We start from the raw sequence: 14867 nt of genomic DNA, 5'->3' as shown, positions 1-14867 counted from the left end.
CTTTGTAAGTGGCAGACTCCTTCCCTGGTACAAGGATTCCCCTCAGCCATCACTCCTTCAGCTGTGCCTTCCCCACTGGGAGTGGTCCCCCTCGGTGCTACTTGTGGCTGGCTGCCTTTGCCCGGTCCTAGCACTGCTCAGACTGTCCTGCAGTTCCTACAGTTCCTATTTTCTTGTCTGTCTCCTCAATTCACCTGCGAGAAATTTAAGCAAAGACTGGACTTCGTTCATCTTAGTAACCTTGGAATTGACCTCTTTATATTTGCTATGATAGAGGTATTCAATATGTATTCATTGGATTAATAACATGTCATTAATCATTTTACTTTCCCCGTCTTTTTGAGTTCCAAAGAGGCTTTTGTGCAAGGAGACATGGAATTAGGGGACCTTAAAATGTTTGGGAATCTCGACTTTCTTCATAGTTTGGCTACTCGCAGCACCCGTTTCTTGCAACGACTTCTTGAAAATGACACAAATTACATAAATCCCTTTGTCCCAGGAGCTAATTTGGAAAACCTAGCTCTTATTTCAAGTTGTTAATTCAGATAAGCATCGGTGTGGGTAAGCTTTGCAAAGGCAAGAACCACTTATTCCCAAGACCTGGTGCAAAGAGGCTCAACACACCTTAAATGAATGAATGACTTCTGGAAGCTGCATTATTGCTTATGGGGCATGAAGAGTGTCAATGAGAAAGTGTCATGAGTGCCAGAAGAAAATGGCATTGGTTGCCCAGTGGTCTCTAACTTATATAAGAATCATAAGAAGTTATATGCCTGGATTAAAGATGGTGATATTAAAATGAAGGATAATTTGGCCGTAGCAGTTAATTTTTTACAGCCTTCAAAAGCACAGTGGAGAAAGAACTGGACTATGAGTAAGAAGACAGGAATCCTAATCCTGGCTCTGGCACGTTCCAACTGCATAGCCCGCGGCAACTCACCGAACCTCTCGGTTTCTTCCTCACTCGGGGAAAGCAAGGCGGCAACTAACATTTACTGCTAATTTACAATGTGCCAGCTCCTGTGTGAGCACTTGTACATATATTTCCTCACTTACTCCGAGGAAATTTGGCTGGGTTCTTTCCCCTCTGAGTGCTCAAGATTTTATTATTCTCAGCTAATTTAAATCCCATGCCAAAGGACATAAAGCAATGAAAGATATACATTGAAAACAAAATTAAGTGGTTATTAATTCTTTCTCAAAGATTACATGCATGTTGATTAAATTATGCCTCAGAAGAATGTTGATACAGAGACGTTACATGATTTTCTGATAGCCACTGGTAATTTCTGTGATGTTAGAGACACAGTCGAATGACGGGGGACACCTCTTTGCTCCCAGCTCCTCTATTCCCTGCTGATCAGACTGAAGAATCGTGGGTGTTCTTACTCGTAAGTGATTTCTCCATCAGCTGAAGCCAGTAAATGCTTTAGGGATGCTTATCTGAATTAACAGCTCTAAATGAAAGCCGTATTTTCAAAATTAACTCCTGGGACTAAAGAAATAATAGGTTTTAATTTGAAGCCAAGAAATACAGGCCCAATCAAGCATCTCTCAATGGAACATTTCATGGAAGTGCAAGGAAATCACCTCAACAGAAACCGAGATTTTTCACCCTTTGGGTGGTAAAGCTCAGGCAGACAATGAGCTATTTTTGTGCAGAGCAAAGAGCCAAAAGATAAAGGAAATCTTGACTTATGAGAAGTATAGTTCTATGTGGGAGTCCTTTTCATAAAATAAACCACACTATCCAGATGTCTCAAGAAAACCATTCCAAGGACAGAATTATGGCTTAAATGTTACATTTAGGGCAAGGCGTGGCACCCCTGGAACCCAAGTCAAATACCCCAGAAAGCAACTTGTGAGCTCCACGAATCTTATAGTTTCAGTTGTTAAGAAAAATGAATATGTGGGGGAAATGCTCTCAGTATGGTGGACCCATTTTTCTTGTCCTCAGTTTTTTCTTTCTCTCTTTGAGGATACTGACTAGGAATAGGATGGAATGCATTAAATGAACACTCAGTTTTCCAATCTGCCCCTGCTAGGCTGCTTCACTTGTAACTGAAGCCCATCATTCAGTTCTCAGCCTGAGCTAGACAGGCAAGCTCAACTCCTGGTGAACTCTAGTGGTACATGTGCCCTGACTTGAACTTGGGTTAGGTGGTGTTGGTTTCAAGAACATACTTGGAATCAATAAGAGGATCAATTCTGTAGAAATATGGGGATGGATTGGAGAAAGATTACCAGATACAGTTACCCTACTGCTGGAGATCTAGTCTGTTCGGTGAGTAGGGTTTGGTGTGGACTAAAGGCAATGTAAAGGGCCATGATTTGGAGAGTGGTCCTCAGCCACAGTGTGAAAATGGAGTCAGAGTCAGCTCTGTATGTGACAACTGTGGTCTTCGGGTACTCTGGCTCCTGAAGGTTTATGTGTCTCAAAACCCTCAAGGCTGTGGAAAGACCTGATTCTCAAGAAAGTAGCTTGAGCTGACATAGCCTATTATTCAACATGGTTAGGCTGAATGCCCCTATAGTTACAGAAAAAGAATATTCAAGTTCTTGCTAACACAAAGTAACTGAAAACATCCCCTATCCTTGCCTTGGGGCTGTGCAGTATGATGACCTTGAGTTCTGCTAGACCAAAGGAGCCTTTGAAATGTATCTTTATTAATCTTTCCTCCCTAGTCCCACCTCCATCATCTCTTGGTCCAGGGTTTTGCTCCAAATATTTTAACATTTTAAAAAAATTAGTTATTTATTTATTTTGAGAGAAAGAGAGTGGGGGGAGACACAGAGGCAGAGAGAGAGAAAGAGAGAGTCTCAAGCAGGCTCCACGTTCGGCAAGGAGCCTGAAGCAGGGCTCTATTCCAGGACCCTGAGATCATGACCTGAGCCGAAATCAAACGTGAGATGCTTAACTAACTGAGCCACACAAGTGCCCCATTCACTCCTAATACTTAAATTCCTGAAAACACTCTCCTAGCCTGTGTCTCTGCCTTTGGGTTCTCTGACCTTCATCTATTCCATAAGTTCTTCCTAAACGACTCTGTTAAAAAACCTTTGGAGCTTTCTTCCCATAACCAAAAAGATGTAATGGGTATAAGAAATGCAAAGATGTGAGGTAACAGAAATAGAATATATTGGTCTCTGCCCCCAATTCCTGGCACTGAGCTCCTAAAACTCTTGTAACTTCCTAAGTGATAAGAGCACTGGGAGCATCTTTTGTTCTAATGAGGCAACTCTGGGTAGGCTTCAGGGAGGGGCTGGTCACCAGAAGGAACAAGCCCAATTAAGGGCTTGGAATTTTCAGCCCTACCTCTCATCCTCCAGAGAGGGGGGAGGGGCAAAAATCAAGAGTTAATAATCGATCACGTCTATGTGATGAAGCCTCCATAAAATCCCAATAGTATGGGGTTCTGAGAGCTTCGAGGCTGGTGAACAAACATACCTATTCTAGGTGGGTGATCCCCCCCCTACCCCTTTCCACACAGACAGAAGCTCCTGTGTTCAGGACCCTCCCAGCCTCACTCTAGGTAGCTCTTCGTCTGGCTGTGCATGTTTGTCTTTATCATGTCCTTTAGTCCCCTGGTAAAGGTAAAGGTTTCTCTGAGTTCCGTGAGCCACTCTGGTAAATTAATTGAACCTGAGGAGGGGCCTGTTGGCAGCTGCGATATGTACGCCATAGGTGAGTAGCACAGGTGATAACCTGAGGGGTGACGACATCTGAGTGAGACGCAGTCCTGTGGGATGGAGCCTTTAATCTAGGATCTGATGGCATCTCCAGGTAGATAGTGTCAGAACCAAGTTAAATTGTAGGACACCTAGCTGGTGTCCGAGACTTGCTTGTTAGTGCAAGAACACGGGACCTCCACACATTTGGTGACCAGAGTGTCAGAAGTGAAGTGTTTTCTGTTACTCAGGGAGACTCCCAGGGAAGAAAAACACAGGAAGAACTGGGTTTTCCCCTACATAGGAAGAAAACAACCATTTTTCCTTACAAAGTACACTGCAGTGAGAGTCAGGATATCAGGCTTCAGGTCTGATTCTGCCCTTCACCAGCAGTGGTGTGTTCCTGTGGGAGTCATTTAATCTCCCTAGGCTTTGTCTCTTCATCCACAGAGTGGGGGCAACAGCACCTGTCATACGGAGCATTTATGGTGATTCTAACTGAGATAATGGATGTGAAAACTCCAAAGTGTCACACTGTCCAGTTTCAGGAAGACAGATTAACTATCAGTTACAATAGCTCACACTTATGGAGCACCTCCAATGGGCTAGATGCTGCTATAAGTGCTCTACAAATATCAACGCATTTCAACCTTAGAGCAACCCATTTTACGGATTAGGAAACTGAGACGTAGAGAAGTTGTACCCAAGTCACTAACTGTCAAGTGGTTGGACTGGGTTATGCAATCAATAGGTATGGCCCCAGAGGCCCTAGTCCATAAAAAAAAAAAAAAAAAAAAGGAATCTCTTCTGAAAAAATAATTTTCCCAGTCACTGGGGGTCTTTCTCTAACAATTATTTGTTCAAAAATTTATAGGTGTGATGCATATTCATGCAGCATATGCTACACTTCAGGCATTTTGCTACATCTTGGAAATTTGAGGAGGGTAAATGTAATTCTAAAGGGGCCTCTCAAAGGACATGAGGTCTACTGGTGGGCAGAAAGCCATAAACGGTGTGATGAGGTTGGGAGAGTGCTCTGGGGCCACGGAGGGTCACTCAGCCAGGCTCGGTGGGTCCAGGGAAGCATGTCAGTGAACGTGATAACAGAGATGAGCTGTAAGAGACCAGCAGGATTTAGCCACACCATCACAGGCAGGTGGAGAGAGATAGTTTAGGAAGAGAGAACAGTGTCCACAATTAGGATGGGAAATAGAACATGCACGAAAAAATCAGACCACAGTTGTTAGAATGTGATCCCATGTGGCCAGAGACCTGGGCTGATCATTCACCACCATATGCTCTGGAACCTCCTACTTGAATGCAGAAAACTTGTCTGTTTCAGTCACTATTACATTACCAGTTTCCGGTAAAAGGCAGTGCTCAACAAATATTTGTCAAAAACATACATGAATGTATGGATGACTAGTATATACTAAATAAATACTTCTTGGGCGAATCATTTAATAAATGAACAAACAGGGCATATCACTATCAAAGAGGCTGGGCAAGTCTCTAGCTTTGTGTCTACAGCATCAGATATAAACCCAATCAACTATCCATTGCACTAACTTGAGTTGGATCATGAGGTGCCTTGGGTGCCATTCTGAGGTCATTGATAGGAGGACCTTCTGAGTCCTGTGATGACCTTTTAAAATACTGGATAATGAACTGCACAGACTTAGACTCACAGATGGAAATGATTTTGGAAGAGAAAGTTGTGTGGGAATATCGAGTTCAAACTTTTCATTATAAAGATGAGGAGACCAAGGTTCAGCAATGTTCATTGAAATGACCAAGGTTATATGGTTATTTGGGGGCAGAGAAGAAGATAACTTCACTCTTATTCACCAAATTATATGAACCTGTTTATACAGTATCAAAAAAAGGCAACTTGGACTTGAACTTTCTGCTACCTTTCATCTTGCATATGAATCTCTGAGTTCATTAATAGCTATTCCAAAAGGATTTTAGTAGAATTTATGGCTGTTACTGCTCAGTATTCATACTTTCCAAAGTAGTAAATGTAAATGTCAACAAAAATCCTCGTCTCACTCTTCCATTCGTTGAACTCTTTACTGTCTACTAAGTGTTAAGGATGCAAAGATTCACAAGATTCAGACTAATTTCTAACGTCTTACCAGTTCTAAAATACTATGGTGCTCTATCCTATTTTCAAATTTCATTGCGTGTCCTAACTCAGTTTGCAGGCCAAATTTTCATGCGATAGTTTTTGTTGTTCTTCTTCTTCTTTTTAATGTGGCTCAATGTTGTTGCCTTTATGGAAGGGATTCGTAACTCCACAAAACGTCCATACTTACTTGCTGGATGTTCCATGAAGGTTTGTCAGTACAGTAAAGTTGTTTCTCACACTTCGCAAGCTGGCGAGGACCTGGAAGGACAAGGATCCGGATGATTAGGAACAAAGGGAGACGAAGGGCAGGTTCAGAGGCCACACTTAGAAACTGCGCCCAGGGCAGAGGGAGAGAGAGCAAGCCAGGGTCAGCAGAATACATACCTGGGCAAAAGGTGTTACAATCAAGTCATCGCCATGTCTGGTGAAAAGAGAGAAAAGAAACACATAAAAATGAATTTGAATTATAACCAGGAGATATAAGCTGTAATATTAAACCATATCAGTGTCATCAACACAAATGTTCCACAAGCCCTTCTACCTGGATATAGGGCAGGACGGATCTGGGCATAAACGGGAACCTTAGGAATTTGAAAGAACAAAATACCAGGTTCATGGCTCCTGGGCTTACAGTGACACAGAAAAGCACTTGCAAATAAGCCTATAACCTCAGGGTACAATCCCATTAAATAGCAGACCCGGTATACTGTAATTCAAAGCGACTTGGTTACCAGAGCCAGGAAATTCAAAGGGAAAGCTACTCACAAGCACACAGAGTTGGAAAAAATGGCCTAACAGTCTGGATAAAGGTTAACTTTGGATTTCCTGGCTTTTGTTGATTTGAACCACAGCCTTAATGCCATTTAAACACAGATCTCTGTCTGGGAATCCCATTACTTTTTGTTTTTAATATAACTTTTTTTTCTTAAAGTACCCAAGGAAAAGCTTTCAATGGGAGTTTACAGACTGAGCCTACTATTACCATCTCTCTCTTGCTCATTTTGTCCCAAAGATCTGATTAAGCTGTACGTAATGTTATGCAAATCTGTACTTAGGAATAGTCAAAAGGATGCTTTCAGAAATGCACTCTTTCTCAGGCACATACTTCAATAAATCTACCTAAGCCCACGTTCAGCAAGCTGTCCATAAAGTCCTTAGAAGACACAGTGTCCTTAGCTGCAGCCACAAAATCAGGCCAACTTACTATCTGTGTGTCAAGACCGCTGCACAGAAGTTGGTTGACAATGAGCTTCCTTCACTGTCTGATCTTCTCCATCCTCACAATCGCCATACATAAATGGTGACTTATTGGTTAATAATGTGAGCACAACAAATGATTATTAGGCACCTGCCCTGTATCATCATATGGGATGCAGAGACGCAGTGCTGAACAGCACCTCTGTCCATGTGGGCCTCTTCCCTAACACAGGCTTTTATTTTGGGGTCTTATTTAATATAATACTTTGCCTTCTACCTTGGTCTTTAGCTAGTTCCCCTCTAATGCACTCTAGTCAAGTTCTTGTGCAACTACATTGTACAGTGACTACAAAAAGAACACTGATGAACATTCTTTGGATGATGACCCTATGTCAGGCCCCACACTAGCACTTTATGCATATTATCTCATTTAATTCTTGTAACAAGGCTTAAGGCAGGTACCTTTACTATTCCCATTTTAAAGATGACATCAAGGCTTGGAGAAGTTAAGCCACTACTTAACTAGCACATGATAAGTAGAAGAGCTAAGATTGTTTGAGTCCAAAAATCTGTGTTTTTAACCACTATATTACCTATTTTATGATGACCCTGCATAGTTGGCAGATTGAATTATACAGAACCCATGACCCACCTCTTCACCATCCCCCCAACTGCAGCATTCTAGGGGAGACAGAAAAAATATTCAAAACACTGCAACAGATACAGAATGAGAAATACAAACACTTAATGGGGAAATTTAATGGGGTGTAAAGGAGAGGTAATAATTACAAATTAGAGGAAGTAGGGCAAGCTTGACTGAATGACTGGTTTTGAGATGAACCTTGAAGGGCAGGCTCTAAAAAACAGGGATGGGAGATGCCACCAATGAGAGAAAGGGCAAGAACAAAGGCATTGAAATGGGAAAGTATGGAGCATGCTCCCTGAGATGCTTGGTGGCTCTTTGGGCAGAGCTGAACACATTAACTGGAGATGTTTCTAGAGGATACGATTGGAAGGTCCCCCCCACTCATCTTAAGGGTGGTATGGACCACGGTTGTGGAAGTGGTGCTTCCACACGCCTTAACTCACACACTTCCTTAACTCACAAGGAAGAAAGGAACTAGTGAAGCTTTTGAGTGAGACAGGCAAGCAGAAATGTGCTTTAGAAAGTAAAATGCTATGGACACCAAGAGACTGGAAAGAGGACAGAGCCAGGAAGAATGGTTAGGGGGATAAAGCAGTCATTCAGTTGAGAAGAAATTGGTGAGGCACAGGAAGAAACAGGAAAGGACAATCTGAAGAGACCTTAAAGGGTCTTGCCAAGGACTAAGCATTTAATTGGCTCAGAGATCATAGAGAAATACTACTTCAGTTTAAAAAATGGGTGTGTGGGAAAATAGTGAAGTCATGAGCAAAAATAAGAAAGTAAGGAGAACATGGGAGAGGAGATGTGTCTCTTTCCCACAAGCTGTATTTTAAAATCCTCTCTCCTATCCCAGTGGAGACATCAAGCAGGAAGACTGAAATATGGGAACCGGAGCTATACATTTCAGAGTTACCTACAACAGTGGGGGAAAGTTAAAGCAATGGCAGGGAGTGGCTTCTGGAGGTGGGGGTATATAAAGGGAGCCCAAGAAAGAGCCTCTGGGTTCCTGGAGAAAAGCCAAAGGAGAGACAGAAGAAGGTGCTGAGAGAGCAGTTGTGATAAATGCAGGGTATGAACTGTATGGTGAGCTGCTCCTTCCCAAGCCATTTTCTTGAGATGGACTTTACATGGTCGAACAGCTTGCTGTTTGTTCAGATTTTGCCTATGAAGTTCACATTGTTCATAAAGCATCGCGGTGAGCTGGGGACACAAGGTAATAGAATTAAGAGTTAACAGGTCATCTAAAGCTCCTGGATTTTGGGAGTCTAAATAGCCAATAAAAGCTCAAAACATAAACAAATCTTATGCATTTGTAGTAGCTGAAGCTGATGAACTGTTGCGTGAACAGGGAGTTACTAAAATGGTACAAAGTAATGATTAAAGGGAAGTAAACACTAAGGGGGTACCATCTCAGCATGACTTAATCATCATGGAAATTCCAGAGTGTAGGAAAGCAGAATATTCAGAAGCAAGAGATGGACTTGTGGGTCCCCAACGTTGGTTCCCTTAAAGGATCTGAATGGCAAAAGCTCATGCTGTACATCAGGTAGTAGCTGCTAGAGGAAAGGATCTGACAATTTACAGGTAATTTATACCCAGTAGAGGAAAGAAACGAAACAAAATTCCTATCTGAGTGCAGCCAGATTATTTATGAAACTATTTTAAAAATTTCAATCATAATTTGATATATTGATGATTAGAGTAACATGACATGGAAATAACAAAATTAATTATGATTAATTGTGAAAACTGATGTCCTTCATTTCCCAGACCACTAGAGAGAGGGCAACGCGGGATGTTCAGAACCAGGGCACGTGCGACATCTAGTGACAGAACCAGCACATTACAAGAACTTCAAGTGAGGGTAGGTCTGCACTGAACAGTGAAATGGTTTTCTGGAAAGCAAAAAGGCTACTTCCTTCTGCTCTACCCCCTGGGTTCCATTAATTTGGTCTTTCCTTGTGTCATACCTACACACGGAATTTTCCTTAGACATTGGTTTTAGTCTGTCTTACAGAGAGACATACACTCCTGTAAACAAGAGCAGAGATTTTGGAGTCCAAAGAACATTGGTTTGTTCCTATTGCACAATTACTAGCTATGGGACATTAGGCAACCTCTCTAGGACTCAATTTCTTTATCTGTAAACTGGGGTGTTGTAAGAATTAAATGAGTTATTATACATGTACAACTCTTACAACAATGCTTGGCTCATAAAGGCATTTACTCATTTGTTATAGTTATTCTTATTAGTAGTAGGTATTGTTATTATGATAATTAAAGAATTGCATGTCTATCTTCCCCACTGGAGAACTTTTTGGGGAGAGTCATATCTGCCCCTTATTGCAGTCAAGAGAATGAATAATGTACCTTATAGTTTACAAAGCATTTTCACATTCATTATTTCATGGGATAAGAGAATGTTCTTTTTTTTTTTTTTTTAAGATTTTATTTATTTACTTGACAGACAGAGATCACAAGTAGGCAGAGAGGCAGGCAGAGAGGAAGGGAAGCAGGCTCCCCGCTGAGCAGAGAGCCCCATGAGGCTTGATCCCAGGACTCTGGGATCATGACCTGAGCCGAAAGCAGAGGCTTTAACCCACTGAGCCATCCAGGCGCCCCAAGAGAATGTTCTTGACCCTAAAACGTGGTGCAACCAGCTATTTTGTTGGTCAGGCCTGAAACCTCCCCCCACAGTCAGCCACCAGACCCTGCTTATGCTAACTTGCAAATATTTATTAACTTTTAATAATCTCACTGGATCTGCTCTAATATAGTTCCCTACCCTCTATTATTTGGATTGCCAAAGCAGTCTTCCACTTGGCTCTTGGGCACCAGTCTTGATGCTTGTCCACCGTACAAGCCACTCTTCACTGTAATTAGAACTATCTTCCAGAAACATTCACCGGATTATGTATTTTCCTGCTTAAAAACCATTAGTAGTTTCCCACTGATTTCCTTCAGCAGAAAGACCAACTCCTTTGGAGAGGCGCTTCCTGACGAGGTTCCTGCTCACTCCTCCAGCCTTGCCTCCCACCACCTCATCATCCACTCACGTTCTCTGCCTCAGCTGCACTGAGCTGAGCTTCCCCATAATGTTCCTGACAACTAGAAAGTAGTGAGCACACGGCCCTTCTGCCTGCATAAGCCTCCGCCTGGCTAGCTCTTCTAGCTTAGATCTAACTGCTCAAAGTGGCCTATCGCTTGCCTGGCCAGACCTTCCAAAGTCCTCTGCAAACCCTTCTGTGACTGCCCTTCTTCAGAGATATCAAAATTGCCTATAGAAAAAAAAAAATGCCTATAGAGACTAATCTTTTAGCTCCCCTGAAGACACAGGAAATGTCTTATTTGTTAGGACGTCCTTAAATTTAAATTTGAAAGCCTTTGTTAAAAGAAAGAATGAATATGATCCTCATAACAGCTGCCAAGGTAGGTAGAACAGAGATTAGTATCATTATTTTTATTTTTCATCTTCATTTTGAGTCTGTATTTATACTAAATATCCATATGATTTAATCATCCACACTCCCTGGATTGAAGCCTTGGTTACCCATTTATTAGGCACGTTACTTAACTTCTGTAAGCATCAATGTCTTTGTTTTTAAGACATGAAAATTATAGTACCGACTAAAGTAACATTATGGGAATTAAATGAATTAGCAGATGTAAGGTACTTTAAATAGTACCTAGCACAGAGAAAATGCACTTTTATTTTATGTGCACTTTTATTTACAGATAATTTAGACACTGTAAAAGACATTCAATGCCAATGTCATGACATTAGTAAGTGTGATGGCTGAAGGTCTAATTCAAGTCTTAAACACCACATTGTACTTTTTTGGTACCCCATTAATAAACTGGTCTTAAATTTAAATAAGCAGTTATTAATGCTTTTCTTCTTCATCCTTAGGTCTTATCTCCCTTGAGTGCTCTCTCTGGAGACCACTTAGTTCTCACACAAATGGTGGCTTTAAACAGCTCTCTGCCTGCACAAGGCTTTGCAAATGGGGTGACCAAATGAAGGAAATATGGCTCTTCCTTCCCCGTGGATTTGCAGATAGATTGTCAAAACTCCACAGTTTTGAGTAACGTAATGGGTCTCACCAGTTTCCGGTACTTTATGTTCCCATTGGGAAATCTGTACCTCGGTGTACAAAGGCATTACGTTAGAGATGACTACAACATGGGAACAAAAAAGAAATCAGCAGAGTATTGCCACATCTAGGGAAGCGTCCGAAATTTCCTCAGGGGACCCAATGATGATCTTGTTTTCATTACTAGAAAGCCTTATTTCAATCTCTCTCTTGTCGTTAAAAATTAAAACCAATTTTCTATTCACATTTTTACTCCTAATATCTTCTCACTCATTCTCCCTGCCTATGTTTCCTCTTACTCTTCTGAAAGTGTTCAGATGAGAAATGTGGAAAAGCCAGTGTTGTCCCTACCACTGGGGTTTACTACAGACAGAGGAATGAGGCAAGCTTTCCTGCATAAATCTGTGAGGGCGCCGTGTTGAACATGAGGAGCTCCTGGGCAGGGAGCATCTCGTAGCCCCCACCCAATGGCCTTCATGTCAAGACTCGACCTATCATTGTCCTTCTTTTCCTTGGTTCCAGAGGTAGAAGGCAGGAAAAGCAGGGAGAGGCTTGGGGGTTGTTGTTCTTCTATTAATTTCAATTCACTCTGAAGAGTAATAATCAGGTGAAATATTTTAGACAGCATTACTTCAGCTAAGTTCAAGCTACTTGTATGAAACTGGACTTTCCAACGTGGTCCCGATAAAATGAAATACTGGAAAAATCTGGATATTATTCAAACTCCTCTTCTTGTTGCATTGAGAAATATAAATTTCTAAACTGACAAATATGTAAAAGTTTTACGTAATGCTGAAACATTTGCAAAATAAAAAATCATGCCATTTTTATTCCCTCAAAGATTTTAATAGATTCTATGATCAGTATCTTTAATAGGGTGATTTTACGTCACCCACTGTGTTTTTTTGGGAAGGGCTGTCCTTTAATATGAAAGTATGTCCTTTCTACATTTTTTTTCTTTTAATTCTAAGAAGTCTTTTTCTTAAAAAAAAAAAAAAGACATTGAGGATGATACTAGAGAACTTACACATACAATCCTTACTTGCCTAAATTTAAAGTTGGCAACACTACGTAGGTTCTAAGTTAGAGGGAAATTTTTGCTGGTTGGTTAAACTGAAAAAAGGATAAACGGGGACTGCTAGGGACCCTACCTGCAGAGTCATTTAGAATTAGATCTCTCTTTTTAGAGCTATAGAATAAGTTGGACTGTCATCTCTAAGGTCTCTTCAGGTTCAAAATTCTTCATAACTTTTGGTTCTTTAAAAAAAATCATCAGAGTTTCATCTGAAATTCAGTTGGAACCTTCTGGAAAGCCTCAGAATGCCCCCAAGACTCATTATGCTGTTTGGCAAGAGTCCAGGGGAACTGTGAGCTGCCTTCCAAAGCCAGTCTTTGACCTGTCAGATGCTATGTGAACAGAGCTCTAATGACAGTCAGCTCATTCCACCTTCATGCTCTCCACCTATGATGTCTAAAGAGGTGCTTCTGGGCAAAAGAGGAAATTCCAGGTAGACTCCGCCAAGACCCCATGCCAACCTTGGTCAGAAACATCCTCGGTTCTCCAGGATCTGCAGCAAAGTGGTTACCTCTCCTCCCACCTCAGGCACTTTGACTCTGAACTCATCTGTTTTCTACCAGCTGGTAGAGAGATTCTACTTCATGGTTTGAAGAACACAGGCAAATCGGATCGAAAAGGTTCACCTATGGTCCGACTCCGCTACATCAAGGGATACAGCATATGGCACAGAGTCATGGGATGAGGGCAGTTTTGTCAGTCTCTCAGAGGCTCTCTTTCATGACCTGTACAGTGGAGATAATGGTGGGACCCACCTGACAGGACTGTTGTGAAGATGAAAAGAAATAACACACATGTCAGGGCCGCCGGCCCTGGGGTAAGTGCTCATTCAGTGTTTCCTTCCACTCTGTAGTAGAGTTACGTGGGTGTTCCTCTTATATTTCTTATTAACTGTAACATCCCTGAGAGCATGCAACCTTTCTGAGAATATCTGTTTTTAACTCCTCTGCGATCTTTCTACTGTTTTGTTAGTCTTTCATCCCCAGAGTCTAGCACGCTGTGTGGCACATAGGAAAGATTCAGGAAGTATTTGCCAAATGAAGGAAGAACACATGAATTTTGGCCCACCCGATGATTGAGGTATTTTAGGCCAGGGGTGCATCTGTTAGAATTTGTTGGTAGAAATGCCCTGGGGAACCTTTCTCACTGGTAGCTTTAAAATGTCCCCTGCTCCTTTCATAAGACGGTGACCCTGTTTAGCTTCTTTTCCAACAGCACAAGGGAGCCCAGTGGAAATTTCCAGGCCAGAGACTTTAGGGAGCTACCAATATTTTTATAACATACAATGTTAAAAACAATTGTACGTCTGCCCAGAAACCTTTTAAGGCGTGCATTCCAGGATCCAACTTTATTTGGTTTCAGAAATTTGATAAATGAGTAATACAACCCCATCATTGTTCTTTTAAAAATAAGAGATCTATAATTAATAGCAGCAAAACAAAACCATCAGCTGTGTTTCACAGGGCATGGAGTGTGTTGTGTCTCACCAAGGAGCCGGCAACAAGTGGGCATTGAGTTAAGGTTCCAGAGAAGGGATGCAGACACATGGCTGGATGACAGCTTATTAAATGTATAATGTGTCTCACCAAGCAAAGACCCCTGAGAAAGGGAGCCTGTCCCCAGCTACTGTTTTTCTTTCTCACCATAGTCTCATGCAAATGGCACATGCTGTGGAAAATTCAAGTAGGATTTGCAAAAGGTGTTAAGGTTCTCAACCCATAAATGATTCAACAGGTCAGGAAATGAGGCTGAATGACAATTTAAAAAAAACATATATTGGGCGCCTGGGTGGCTCAGTGGGTTAAGCCGCTGCCTTCAGCTCAGGTCATGATCTCAGGGTCCTGGGATCGAGTCCCGCATCGGGCTCTCTGCTCAGCAGAGAGCCTGCTTCCCTTCTCTCTCTCTCTCTCTGCCTGCCTCTCCATCTACTTATGATTTCTCTCTGTCAAATAAATAAATAAAATATTTAAAAAAAAAACATATATTGGTAACAGATGAAAAAGTATACACTGTGCCTGAGACTTGTATGCCCTTGGGGACCCCAGCTACATATTT

General features: G+C 41.7%; 1 protein-coding gene across 2 annotated transcripts in view; it reads right to left on the bottom strand.

The window, feature by feature from the left end:
* The window catches only part of PDE4B (phosphodiesterase 4B), a 455114-nt gene that overhangs the window by 106699 nt on the left and 333548 nt on the right, over positions 1–14867 (bottom strand). For both annotated transcript variants that reach the window (XM_044238396.1, XM_044238397.1), the window contains 2 exons: positions 6185–6221; positions 5988–6058 (listed from right to left, as the gene is read on the bottom strand). In XM_044238396.1, the coding sequence (XP_044094331.1) occupies positions 5988–6058; positions 6185–6221 (108 nt within the window). The remainder of the gene's footprint in view (positions 1–5987; positions 6059–6184; positions 6222–14867) is intronic.

The sequence above is a fragment of the Neovison vison genome, chromosome 2 (genome assembly GCF_020171115.1).
Source record: "Neovison vison isolate M4711 chromosome 2, ASM_NN_V1, whole genome shotgun sequence".
Classification (NCBI taxonomy): Eukaryota; Metazoa; Chordata; class Mammalia; order Carnivora; family Mustelidae; genus Neogale; species Neogale vison.
This window is presented reverse-complemented; position numbering and strand designations above follow the sequence as displayed.